This window comes from Carcharodon carcharias, chromosome 19 (genome assembly GCF_017639515.1).
Source record: "Carcharodon carcharias isolate sCarCar2 chromosome 19, sCarCar2.pri, whole genome shotgun sequence".
In the NCBI taxonomy this organism is placed as follows: Eukaryota; Metazoa; Chordata; class Chondrichthyes; order Lamniformes; family Lamnidae; genus Carcharodon; species Carcharodon carcharias.
Window position 1 is genome coordinate 38,271,693 of NC_054485.1, and position 13,741 is coordinate 38,285,433.

Sequence of the window (13,741 nt, forward strand, 5' to 3'; positions counted from 1 at the left end):
ACAAGCAGTGATAGGAGCAGATAATCAAAAGATGTCACAGACAAAAGAACAAAGAGGTGTTGATGGTGGTGATATTATCTAAACGAATGTGCTAATTAAGAATGGATAGCCGGACACGCAAGGTAAACGACATAGATGACTATGTGGGGGGTAGGATTAGTAAATTTCCGGATGACACAAAGATTGGCTGGGTGTTTAATAGTGAGGTTGAGTGTCTTGGGCTACAGGAAGATATAGACAGGATGGTCAAATGGGCAGATAAGTGGCAGATGGAATTTAACTCTGAGAAGTGTGAGGTGATATACTTTGGAAGGAGTAATTTGACAAGGAAGTATTCAATGAACAGCATGACACTAGGAAGTTCTGAGGAACAAAGGGACCTTGGCGTGTGTGTCCATAGGTCTCTGAAAGCTGAGGGGCAGGTTAGTGGGGTGGTGAAAAAGGTATATGGGACACTTGCCTTTATCAATCGAGGCATAGATTACAAAGTAGGGAGGTCATGTTGGATTTGTATAGAACCTTGGTGAGGCCACAGCTGGAGTACTGTGTGCAGTTCTGGTCGCCACATTATAGGAAGGATGTGATTTCACTGGAGGGGGTGCAGAGGAGATTCACCAGGACGTTGCCTGGCATAAAAGGAAGAGAGGTTGGATAGACTTGGGTTGTTTTCGTTGGAGCAGAGAAGACTGAGGGGTGACCTGATCGAGGTGTACAAGATTATGAGGGGCATGGACAGGATGGATAGGTAGCAGCTGTTCCCCTTAGTTGAAGGGTCAGTCATATAAGTTCAAAGTGAGGGGCAGGAAGTTTAGGGGGGATGTGAGGAAAAACCTTTTTACCCAGAGGGTGGTGACGGTCTGGAATGCCCTGCCTGGGAGGGTGGTGGAGGCGGGTTGCCTCACATCCTTTAAAAAGTACCTGGATGAGCACTTGGCACATCATAACATTCAAGGCTATGGGCCAAGTGCTGGTAAATGGGATTAGGTATGTAGATCAAGTGTTTCTCACGTGTCGGTGCAGACTCGATGGGCCGAAGGGCCTCTTCTGCACTGTGTGATTCTGTGATTCTGTGATTCTTAGGGACTGCCCAACCTGGAACACCTTGGAATTTTTGTACTGTACTTGACATCAGGTTCAAATCTAATACTTCATTTATTTTTGATAGATCTTTTCAATTGATATGAAATACATTAACAGCAGCTGTATAATAAATTTTGTCCATTGCTAGAAAGATTACAATGAAGCTTTCTGTTTACTGTAATTTAATAACAAAGGGAAAAATTGGATAATTTGGAAAAGCTTCAGTTTCTCCCAACCGCAGCACCTGTAAGGTACAAATGGAATTCCTAAGCACTTTCTTGCACACTTGAATGCATGGAGAAATGAAGTAAAACAGCCCACGTATACCCAATACAAAGTCTATTAGACCAAAAGAAATGCAAGCATTTAGCTCAGAAACAGAACTCTCACTTCACACACTAACTGTGATCAGTCACAATAATAATCAGGTGCCAAACCTCAGAATTTTCCTGCAGCTTGCATTATTTTACTCCCACAATAAACTTCTGAGTGAGGTTTACTGCTTCCTATAGGAGATAAACTATGGCTCAATGGTTGTGTTATTAAACCCTTCTCTCCATTCCTGCAGGTGACGGATTTTGATCACAATCTTAATTGGACACTAGCATTTGGGCTGTGGAGGAGAATGAAAAAGTATTATCTGGCCTTACTAATACTGGTCTGCTTTTTCTCTACAGGTGAGACATTATAATCAATTATCAGCACATTCATTGGTCAAATAAAGGAATCAATGCCTCTTCTGTTTATTTTCCAGATCGATATGCATTTTTAAATGTAGGATACACAGGCAAAGCTGCATTTATCTCAGAAAAAAGTGGTTTGGGGTCTTCTCTTTTAACTGCCGGAGTCTTTTGCGGTGATTGTGCTCCACAATAATGATATGTAGAGACTTTTAGGATACTAACTAAGCTGTCATGAAGGAATGGTGATATGTGCCCAAGTCAGGATAGTGAAGGGGAACTTGCAGATGAATGTTTTTATGATGTTGCTAATCTTTGAATTCTTGCTGGTAGATAATGTAAGGTTGGGAGGTGGTGTCAAGTTGGCGCTTGGCAAGTTGATTTTTTTAAATTCATTGATGGAATGTGGGTGTTATTGGCTAGGTCAGCATTTATTGCCCATCCCTAATTGGCCTTGAGAAGGTGGTGATAAGCTGCCTACTTGAACTGCTGCAGTCCCTGTGGTTTAGGTACACCCACAGTGGCGTTTGGGAGGGTATTCCAGAATTTTTACCCAGCGACAGTGAAGGAATGGTGATATATTTCCAAGTCAGGATGGTGAGTGGCTTAGAGGGGAACTTCCAGGTAGTGGTGTTCCCATGTATCTGCTACCCTTGTCCTTCCAGGTGGTAGCGGTTGTGGGTTTGGAAGGTGCTTCCATGGCGTGGTTGTGGTGTATGACTTGTGTTACAATCCCTGTAGGATCAGATAATTTTTTAAAAGAGATGTGAATTTCTCATCAACCAATGGAAAGAATTGCACAACAGATTTCATGTTTCAAGACTTTTATTGTAATGAACAAACTAAAATCAATATCGACTAAACATTATGTAGTAGGCAACTCATCCAATAAACCACAGAATAGGTATTTTCCCATTAACAAATTAACACAACCAAAACCCACACCGCATTTATATGTCATGCCACATTCTCAGCAGACTTGTAGCCCTGCAACTAAACCAAACTCATCCCAACTATTCAATAGACTTTCTTCTCTCTGCCACACCATGGTGGGTCTCCCAATGTGTTCTTTGAAATTCCCTCCACTCAATCTCCTGAGAATTATCAAACTGACTTCCAGCAGCAAATACCCTCTGGCACCTCTTGGGGTTTTAAATCTTTACCAGTCCCATCTATTCAAACAGGGAGTCCATTCTCACCAGAATTCTGCTTGGCGGTTAAGATAAAAGTAGTGTTTCCCTCTGCTAGGCAAAGCAGGAATTGTGTTTGGTTTCCCTCTCCAGGTCTTTTTGTCTTTCTGAGAATTTGCATGAAGTAAGGCCAGCTGTCATTCTTATGTCTCAAGGTATGAAAACTGGCACTTGAGTTTCTATAGGTTTTGGCCTGGCCCATAGCAACCCAAATCACATGGACCTGTCTCCAGGCAGATTCTGGTTTATTTCACTAACCCCATTCCAAGACATTCTGTTTTACCTTAAATGAGGCAGTTTAAAACATGAGCATCTTATAGGGCAGGATTTTCCGAGTCAGCGAGCAGGGGCGGGGCCTGCTTGCCGATGCATAAAATGCCGCACAGAGACGTCGGGGGAGACTCCCAACATCACCATGCTCCATTTAAATTTTCAGGAAGGCGGGGCCACAGCAAAATCAGCTGTGCGCCCGCCGACTTGTCAATGGCCAATTGAGCCCATTGACAGAGTCAATTATGTAATTAAATGACCTGCCCGTCCAACCTTAAGGTTGGCGGGCAGGCCAGGATCCCCGGTGTGAACTAGAAAAAGCATGAAACCTCATCCACAGGCAGGATGAGGTTTCATGTAGGGTTTAAAAAATTTTAATAAAGTTTTTGTGACAATTATGGACATGTCCTAACTCATGTGACTTTGTCACATGAGGGGACATGTTAGGGAAATTTTACTTTTCTATTTTTAGGTTTTGTACATTTTGAGCCGATCTCCTTAAGGCAGCACTTAGCCTCAGGGAGATGAGTGCACTCTTTCGTGTGCATGAGCGAAAGAGCGCACTCTCGATTTTGGGATTTGGGATAGCACTTTTTGGGAAGCATAGCGCTTCTGTGTGAACGTCACGCCTCCGATCAGGGGCATCAATCAGAAGCACGCCTGTGCACGCCCGCCCTTCAACTTCCGCCCCGGCGGGGGGAAGATTCAGCCCATAAAGTCTCATCTTCGCAACACATGGATATTGAGTTCAGTGGCAGGGGTACCAATTAAGTGGACAGCTCTGTCCTGAATCTTATTAAAATTCAATTGTATTTGCTAATGCATCTTTCTCCTACTTTTTCACAGGATGCAGCATCAAATGACTAGCAGATAAGCAGCCTTTGCTTGAGCTTCTTTTCAAAGGGAAAATCATCAGACAGTTCATCTTGATAGTGACCTTTCCACAAACTTATCATTTTGTTCTTTTCATCCCAAACCTTCTACTTCAATGCTGATACTATTGCCTGAATGAATGAAGATGTTGAAAATCTGTTCCTTGACCCCTTTCAATGCTCTCTATAACTGTATACTGAGCAGCTGAGGACAACTTACCATTTGAACATCTCACCATAACTCTCCCTCCTCTGGAGAGATCTTCTGCCTTCTGCACATTTTATTGATATGAACCAAAACTGGGAGCTTGACATTTATGGAGAATCACTCCATGGTGCAACACATTAATAAATCAACCCAGTAGACTCTTCAAATTTCACTCCATCTCCAAATCCCTTATTTTGCTATCTAATCTGTCAGAAGCACTGAGTCTGCAGTGGTCAAATTTATCAACTACATCCTTTTTGGGTGCAGCTATGTTGTATTATCCTACTTTGTTTGCCATTCATCAATCTCTCCTTGTCTTCATATATATCCCATCCTCAGTAGGAAAATTGACTTCTATCTTCTATTTATATTGATGACTCAGCTTTACATTTCTACCACCAACACCATTGACTCCATTCATGTCACTTTGCAGTCCGATTTCTCGTCTGGCATCAAGCTGATTGTGAACAAGAACTTTTCCATCATTACATTGCCAAGCCTTTCTTTTTGATTCCTATTTAAAACTCCTCACAGAAGCCTGATTCAATATCTTTTGTCAGCTGCTCCCCTAAGATCATCTCAGCAATCTGCAAGATCACAACTTTGCAATAATTGCTGCTATGTCCTTACCTTGCCCCTAATGTCATGGGAATTCCTGTCAATGTCTCTGTCGATTTCAGGTCTATCTTGTCCATTTTGTTCCTTGCTGGAATTCCATGTTCTTCTTTGCATAAACTTCAACTCATCCAAACCTCTGGCACCTGCATTGTATCTTGTGCTAAACTCTACCACATTATCCTGTCTATCCTCAGCAACTTCCTCTCTGCCAATGAATCAAATTCAAAATCCTTGGCCTGAATATTTGCTCCAGGGTTGGGAGAGCAGATTTGGGACAATTCCCAGCTCCACAAATCCAACCCATGAGAAAGTGTCCCAGAAGTTCAGATTTTCATTCCAGAGTGTGTGTTTGTGTGTATGTGTAAGGGGGTGGGGGAGGGAATGAAAATAGGAGCCCTGACCCTGACCCCTGGAAAGAGTTCACAGCCTGCCGGGTGCAGACAGGCTGGGCAAAAATTGCTCCGGCACTTTGTTGAAGCTATGAAGACAAATGAATAAAATAAAAACAGCCCTTCAGCCTCACCCCTCACATCCTTCACCCACTACCATTTGACCTGACACACTCCATGCCAACTCACCCAGAACACACCATTGTCAGATGGCAGTACCCATGCTGAGATTAAATTTCAATTGATGAATTCACTATTTGAAAAAAACTCTAATTGATAAAAATCCATTCACTAATTTTAACTTCCTTTAACACCTTATGAAAACAAGCATTTGTATTCATAACCCCACTTCAAAGACTTAGTAAGCATTTGGAGCTGTCTATCAAACTGTGATCTAACAGGCACCCCACTGTGATACTAATAGGCTGTGAAATAATTCGTACAGCATTGATCCTATAATGGTAGCCCACAGGCTTATGTCAATAGATTGAAATAGTAAGCATTGGTCTTTTTAACACTGCAGCTTGTATAAAAGTATATATTTAAAGGGCAGGAGATTTAAATTTTTGACAGCTCCTTTTGACAGCTCTCTGGATAGGTCTCTTGATAACTCTCTTGTCAGTTCTTTTGAGAATGTCTGGACAGCTCTCTTGAAAGTTCCAATGAGCTTATACACTTTTTACAATCATTCATATCGACTTTCAATAATGTCAAGGGGCACTTGACCTCTTCCAAGGGGCATCTTACCTCTCCCAAAGGGCATCTGACTTCTCCCAAATGTGCCTTGGGACAATTCCAAAAAGGCATCTTACCTCTCCAAGAGGGTATCTATCTTTCCAAAGGTGTCTGGTGAGCTGAGACCTTCTCCTACCAGGTCTAAAGTGCACAAGTCATGTTTTGGACACCCCAACAGCGAAAATCAGGTCTCACTGAGGGAGCTGAACTTTAATGTGTCCACTTATCTACATGAACCACAGATGTGCTGTTTAGAATCTGCCCCCTCCACACCCCTGCAAAATGGTAGGGAGCGGGTTCGGGGGTGGGCAGTGTTGGTGTGACCTCTGGATTCGTGCCTCTGCAACCATTTTCACAGCCTCTCTGTCTGTGTGAAAATTCTGGCCCTTGTCTTTGTTTTTAAGGCACTCCACGGCCTTGCCCCTTCCTAACTTTTGGCTCCAACCTTACATACCAGTGTACACCCCCTGACTGAGAGATCATTTGCACTTCCCCTTGCAACTTTATGTTTGGTGATAGAACCCTCAGCCTTACAACCTGGAATTCTCTCCCTAAGTCCATTCACTTTCCTATATCAATTTCCTCCTTCTAAAGCCATCTCAAAACAGTTCTTTTTGAACGTGTCTTTAGTTACCCCCGGTAACTTTTCTCCTACCACTGCCTAGCATCGTTTCAGCCTGTGAAGTTCTTTGTAATGTTTTATTGCCTAACTGTAGTATATAAATACAATTTCCAATCCTTTATAATTGAGTTACTGTTTTGTAATTATGGAGTACACTAGAAAATTAATTACTGATTATAAAGGAATATAAGTTAATCACAATATTATCACAATTGCACACACCTCTCTATTTCACATTGCTTGGTATCGCTCAATACTATTGTGCTGTTTTTACTGATTTGAACATTTTTTAAAATTTACAGTGGATGCTTCACCAAGATCTAAAGTTGTGTTGATGGGTTTAGGAGCAGGTAAGAGAATGATTTGTCAGTATCAGTCAATTTGCTACACATTCACAATTATTCCTTTATTTTGCTGCTTTTTTCCAATTCTCCATCCCCTCACTCTTACATCATGTACTATTTCCTGGCTGAGAGGATGAGTTAATATCAGGTATCTGCACTGCCATGTTTGAACCATCTGATAGGAGGCATAAGAGAATAACAGGAGGTTGTGCTTCCTTCTAACCCTGAGTAAGCACAGAATCTCCCGGATGGCTTGGGTGAGAATGACCACAATTAACGTGCTGAGAATACAAATGCAATGTTATCATTGTGGCTCTCAAAAGTACTTATCCTCATGCTCAACACAAGAGCCAATTCCCATATACAGGCCTGTGCACATTTTGAATCAGAGCATAGTGCAAAGTAATATGAGATAGTAAGCCCTGTGTACACTAGTCTTGTATGTTGTCTCTGGATTAGGTTTCTATTACATCAGATGACTAGTATATGTCATGAGAAGCAATTCTGCAGCAAACTAAGACTAGTTATTTAAGCAGTAAGCAGCAGCTGTGAGTTATTCAAGTTGGTCCAAATATCGCAGCAGCTTGGGATCAATTCATGAAAGAGATAAATGCATCATTCAGTCAATTGAGTTCCTTTGAAAGGTTTCTTTTGTCTATTGCTTGTTTTAAAGATCAACAAACACATCTAAGAATGGAGTAGCTGTATGATCTTTACTAGCTACTGTCATTCTTGAAATTTTGCTGGAATTTTTTACCTCCATGGCCAGAATTTTACATCCCTCTGGTGGGGGTGCACCTGACCAGAACGGGCATAAAATCGCATGAGATGACGTTGGGCAAGCGTCCCAACATCATCGCGCACTTGCACGATATTTTGCTTGGTGGGTGCACACAAAAGTCAGAAGAGCGCCTGCTGGCAATTAAGTAGGCCCAATTAATGGCCCAATTATAAATGGTTTTTCATGGCTGTCCAACCTTACTGTTGGCAGACAGGCCAATCAGCCAGGCGGGCTTTACATTTTAGGTGAAACCTCATCCAAGGGTGGGCTGAAACCTCCGTTGGGATTTAAAATAAAAAGAAATATTGGGAACTTTTTTTTAATGAAGTCTGCTTTCAGGTGCTTGATTGCGCTGCATGGACAGTTTTGCAGCATTTTTGTGCTTTCTATTATTATTTGGAGGTCGGCAGCTACCTGAGGCATCTGTCTGCCTTCAGGGAGCTCAGTGGAAGCTCTCACCAGCACCTGCAGTGACGTCGGCGCCTGACCTCTTCCTACCCCACCGAAAGTGCTGAGACTTTCTCCAGGCAAGTTTCAGGTTGGCTGGCCATTAATTGGCCAGTCAGCATGAAATCGCAGTTGGGGGCTGATTGTGGTTGGGGGATGGTTTCCCGTCCACTCCCAGGCCCGCCAATCGCGTGTGCCTGACGAGCGCAAAATTCAGGCCCAAGTGTATTGTGGCAAGGTCAAAACTGTAGCTAACTACATCTGTCTGGTCTTGATTATCCCTAAAACCTTTTAAATACAGGCCAGAATTTTAACCTAACCTGCCTGCTAAATGGGAGCAGAGCAAATTCTGGTTGGGCTTTCATTTTATACCCCATTGTTTATATGGCTTCCATTGAAGTCAATAAATAAAACCAGACCAAGTATGTAATGTGTTCGACCCAAACCCACCCACATTTCCATTGGGCATGTTAGGTTAAACTTATCGCTACAGTCTTTGAGAAAGTATTTTTTCATGAGTTAGTCACCATACTTGAACACCAAACAGCCAACTCAGTAATGTATACTCATAGGCACACTAAAAGTTCCATCTGACAATGCTTTCCATGTCTGGGCTATCCCCTTTAGATTGTATTATAGTTTAATAGTCCAGTGATGCATTTTAATTGCTTCTAGCCTTTGGGTGATCACTAATAACCAACACTATAGGTTTAACTGGTTTCTTTCTGATTAGCTTCAAGCACAATCAAACCGGAGATAATTGTCCATCATGCAGAAGCCATTTTGAAAGTCGTATTTTTCTTAAAAGGATGGAGTTCCATTGATGATAGATGTGGTTGGATCAATTTTGAAACTTGGAAAATACACATTGTGTGTACTCTGTGTTTGGGCTGATGAAAAAGTAAATAGCAGAACAAATATAAAGAACATTGAAAAGCTACAAAAACAGAGAATAAAAAGGTGAGGAGGAAGCATGAGAGAAAATTAGCAAAGAATGTAAAAAGGATAGCTTAGTGTAAAATAATAATCAAGCTAGAGGTAGAATTGCTAAAGGATAAAGGAAGCAGTTTAATCAAGGTGAATTGGGGATAAAATACCATTTCAGAGCAGGTGGGTATTGGGATTATAAAACCATTAGGGAATATTGTAAAATAGCTAGTGAAAGTGATTAGGCAATACCAAAGAAGTTACTCAAACTTAAGTCACCAAACCCTGATGGTTCACTTTTGTGGGAAGTCAAGTGAAGATATAATGGAGGGTCTGGCTATAATTTTGCAAAGTTCTGAGGAAGGAAATTTGTGCCAAAAAGCACAAATAGCAAATGTAAACGTTCATAAAAAACATGACTAAACCAAGAAATTACCAGTCCTAGACTTAATTACCAGCTAGACTTACTCTAGTTAATGGAGTAAACTACAAGATAAAATTATCAAGCAGCTGGTGAAATAGGAATTAACCAAGGCCTGCCTGCATGGTCTTTTTAGAGGGCAGGTTGTGCTTCACGAACTGCATAACATTCTCTGAAGAAATAACGGAGAGGATAGACAAAGGAAATACAATGGATGTGGTTATAAATTTTTGAAAAGTACTTATTAAGGTACTGTATGAGAGAATTAGGATAAAGATAGTGGCCCAGATTTTGCGATAGCAATGATGACAAACCTGTCAGCATTCGCCACCATTACGCCTCTGAAACTGACAACAACTACTTGAGTCTGCACATGCGCAGTTATGTACAAAATCCAGAAGCTGTGGCCAACGATGTTATCCTTGTTCAGAGGGAGTTTGCAATCAATTAGAAATCTACGAATGACGAGAATTTCAACTCTTATGCACTTAGTCTTATTGTAAAAATGTTACACCTTGTTGAATGAGGTGTAACTGAGTTTTAACAGCATACTAAGTTCATAATAACCAGCCTCGCTGAAAGGATCATTTTATATTTATTGAATGTCAATTTTCTCCATTATTACAGAAAAATTCACATTTAAAAGAAAATGCATTTTCAAAGTTTGTTTATGACATCTTAGTTTCTACCTTAATCTCATGAGTATGTCCCAATCATTTACTTTGCCATCTGTAAAATTTAACAATTAGAAATTAAATGCAGGGTTTTTAGTTTGATGGGCACGCTTGATCAGTGAGCCCGGGAGCAGCCGGGGAAGGGCCTGCCGACTGTGATTGGCCCTCGACCGTGCTGCCAGGATGCGGGTAGGAGGAGGGCAAGCGCTGACATAAGCCCGAGCTTGGGGGAGCGCGGAATGAAAGCTCCCTGAAGGCAGAGAGCTACCTCAGGGAACTGAAGAATTTAAAAGCAATCAATAAAGATTTTAAAATCCAGAAAAAAATATCCGCACATCAGAGTCAGTCACCTTAACCTATCGATGATGAAAGTTCTGTCCAAACATTTTTTTTTTAAATTTAATAACGGAAACTTCATCTCGCCCTTGGATGAGGTTTCATCAAAAGTGCAAAGTCCGCCTGGCAGATTCGCCCATCTGCCAACCATAAGGCTGGATGGCCCATGAAAAATCGGGACAATTGGAATTTCAATGGGCTTAATTGCCCTCTGAATTGTCAGTGGGTGCGCTTCCGACTTTCGTGTGTGCCGGCCGACCGAAATATCGCACGAGCGCAGGATGACATTAGGAAAGCCCCTCCCCCCCCCCCCATCGTCATCACGCGCTATTTTACGCTTGAACGGGTCGGGCGTGTGCTCGCGTGCCGAACTAAAAATTCAGCCCTAAGAGATTCAATTACTTTTTACTTCCTGGTTTGCTATCTGTGAGAACACTTCAATATGATTGGTTGCTTACCCTGCTAGATGACATGCCTTGGACTGGAAAGTGATGTGTGATATCCCACGGGAGCTTGCTGTGTTGTTTTTGTTTAGTATGTGTGTTGGATTTAAGAGTGGAGGGAGCAATAAGAATATTTGGTGATTATCCCAAATTTGTGGGTATAGAAAGTTATTAGGACTGTGAAAGAAAGTAGAAGGACATAAATTGGCTTGGATTATGAGCATATAGGTGGTGGATGCAATTCATTGTAGAGAAATGAAATATAAAAAGTTTTACAAGTAAAACTAAAGGAAGCATATCTTGAAAAGTAAGATTTTAAACAGAGTAGATAAGCACAAACAAATGGAGTATATGTGTAGGTACACTTGGTGGTAATGTCAAGTAGATAAGGCCATCTTAAGGCATATGGAGTCTTTGGTCATGTCTAGAATATATAAGCAAGGAGTTAAAGCTGAATTTACAAAAGATCTTAGACTGCTTTGAGATAATGCATTTTGGTCATCCAATTGCAGGAAGGACACATAAAAATAACATAAAAGGTCCAACGTAACTTCACAAAGATGTTACCAGGGACCAGAGTTTACAGTTATTACGAGAGACTTAAGGAGTTAAAAGGCTGAGAAGATTAAGGGATGGTGTGAAATACGTCTTCAAAATAATGAAGTATTACGACAGGATAAATTGTGCTAGATTATTTCCATTAATGAGAGGGTACAAATTTAAAACAATCACAAAAACTATTAAAGAGGAAGTTAAGAAATAAATTCTTTACACAAAAGGTGGGTAGTATGTAGAATTTTCTACCACAAATTGTTGTTGAAGTGGAGTCCATATGCACTTTTCGAAAGAGATTTAAAGAAGAATATTAAAGGTTTTGAACAGTAGATCCACACTAAGAACAACGAAGTGACCAAATAGTGCAGAAAAAAAAAGGTGGTGAAAAGTAGATTTGGATGGGCAGAATAGCCTTATTCTGTGCTGTAACATACTACAATTCTACAAACCATGGGGAAAAATACTCCATTTTTGTCACACCTGCTCCCATCATGCTGTAGCAGCCAAATTATTTTTTAAACAAACTAAGCACAAGGGTTGGATCCCAGTTCTAAATGAATTTCTGCCTCAGTTAAAGAGAAAAATTGAGACTTAAGTGTCAGAAAACAATATTTTTCAAGTGGTGGTAGAACTACAATAACAATTTTCAATGCACTAGCTCTAATTAAAAACCATCATTGCTTTGTGTTTCATTTACTTAGCATCTCTATAGTTATAATGCTAGTGTTGGGGTCTGACCTAGGAATCCCAGTTCAAATCTAAGTTACAATGAGCAATGCTGGACGAATTCTGTCTGCCTGTTGTAGAGTGGTTTACATTGTATTCAGGAAGTTCCCTCTTGTTCTTCTTTGAATGTGCTGAATGGCTTGTTTCTCCTTAATCCACTGTCTAAAACTCTTATCACTGAAGTGCCTGTCACATATAGTCATAGCCTTCAGATTCCATATCATTATCTTTATTGTCTTTATTATGACACCAGCTCAAGCTGTATTAATTTGATGCAATATTGACTATAGTTACTTAACTGGGATGAAGGCAGCTCACTATTACATTTTTTGTTCCAGGTGAATTGTTTGTATATATCAAAGTTTATAGATGCCTACAGCATTGGAAGTGGGCACCAGCTATGCCTGTCTCTTTATGGGGTATGTGGAACATTCCTTGTTCCAGTCCTACTCCGGCCCCCTTCCACAATTCTTTCTCTGGTACATTGATGATTAATTCAGTGCTGCTTCAAGCTCTCATCGGGACTTGGAAAAATTTATTAATTTTGCTTCCAATCTCCACCCCTCCATCATTTTCATGTGGTCCATCTCTGACACTTCCCTTCCCTTACTTGACCTCTCTGTCTCAACCTCTGGTGATAGACTGTCCACCAATATCCATTACAAGCCTACCGACTCCCACAGCTACCTCGACTACAGCTCCTCACACCCCGCTTCCTGTAAGGACTCCATCCCATTCTCTCAGTTCCTTCGCCTCCGTCGCATCTCTTCTGATGATACTACCTTCAAAAACAGTTCCTCTGACATGTCCTCCTTCTTCCTTAACCAAGGTTTTCCACCCACGGTCGTTGACAGGACCCTCAACCGTGACCGGCCCATCTCCCGCGCATCCGCCCTCACGCCTTCTCCTCCCTCCCAGAAACATGGTAGAGTCCCCCTTGTCCTCACTTATCACCCCACCAGCCTCCGCATTCAAAGGATCATCCTCCGCCATTTCCACCAACTCCAGCATGATGCCACCACCAAACACATCTTCCCTTCACCCCCCCAGCGGCATTCCGTAGGGATCATTCCCTCCAGGACACCATGGTCCACTCCTCCATCATCCCTTACTCCTCAACCCCCACCCATGGCACCTCCCCATGCCCACGCAAAAGATGCAACACCTGCCCCTTCACTTCATCTTTCCTCACCGTCCAAGGGCCCAAACACTCCTTTCAAGTGAAGCAGATTTCACTTGCACTTCCCTCAATTTAGTCTACTGCATTCGTTGCTCCCAATACGGTCTCCTCTACATTGGAGAGACCAAACGTAAATTGGGCGACCGCTTTGCAGAACACCTGCAGTCTGTCTGCAAGAATGACCCAAACCTCCCTGTCGCTTGCCATTTTAACACTCCACCCTGCTCTCTTGCCCACATGTCT

At 41.7% G+C, this 13,741-nt stretch overlaps 1 protein-coding gene across 4 annotated transcripts in view; it reads left to right on the forward strand.

The window, feature by feature from the left end:
- LOC121291868 (interferon alpha-inducible protein 27-like protein 2A) overlaps window positions 1-13,741 on the forward strand; it is a 31,817-nt gene that overhangs the window by 11,962 nt on the left and 6,114 nt on the right. For all 4 annotated transcript variants that reach the window (XM_041213491.1, XM_041213493.1, XM_041213490.1 and 1 more), the window contains exons 2-3: window positions 1,649-1,757; window positions 6,967-7,014. In XM_041213491.1, the coding sequence (XP_041069425.1) occupies window positions 1,706-1,757; window positions 6,967-7,014 (100 nt within the window). In that variant the 5' untranslated portion in view covers window positions 1,649-1,705. The remainder of the gene's footprint in view (window positions 1-1,648; window positions 1,758-6,966; window positions 7,015-13,741) is intronic.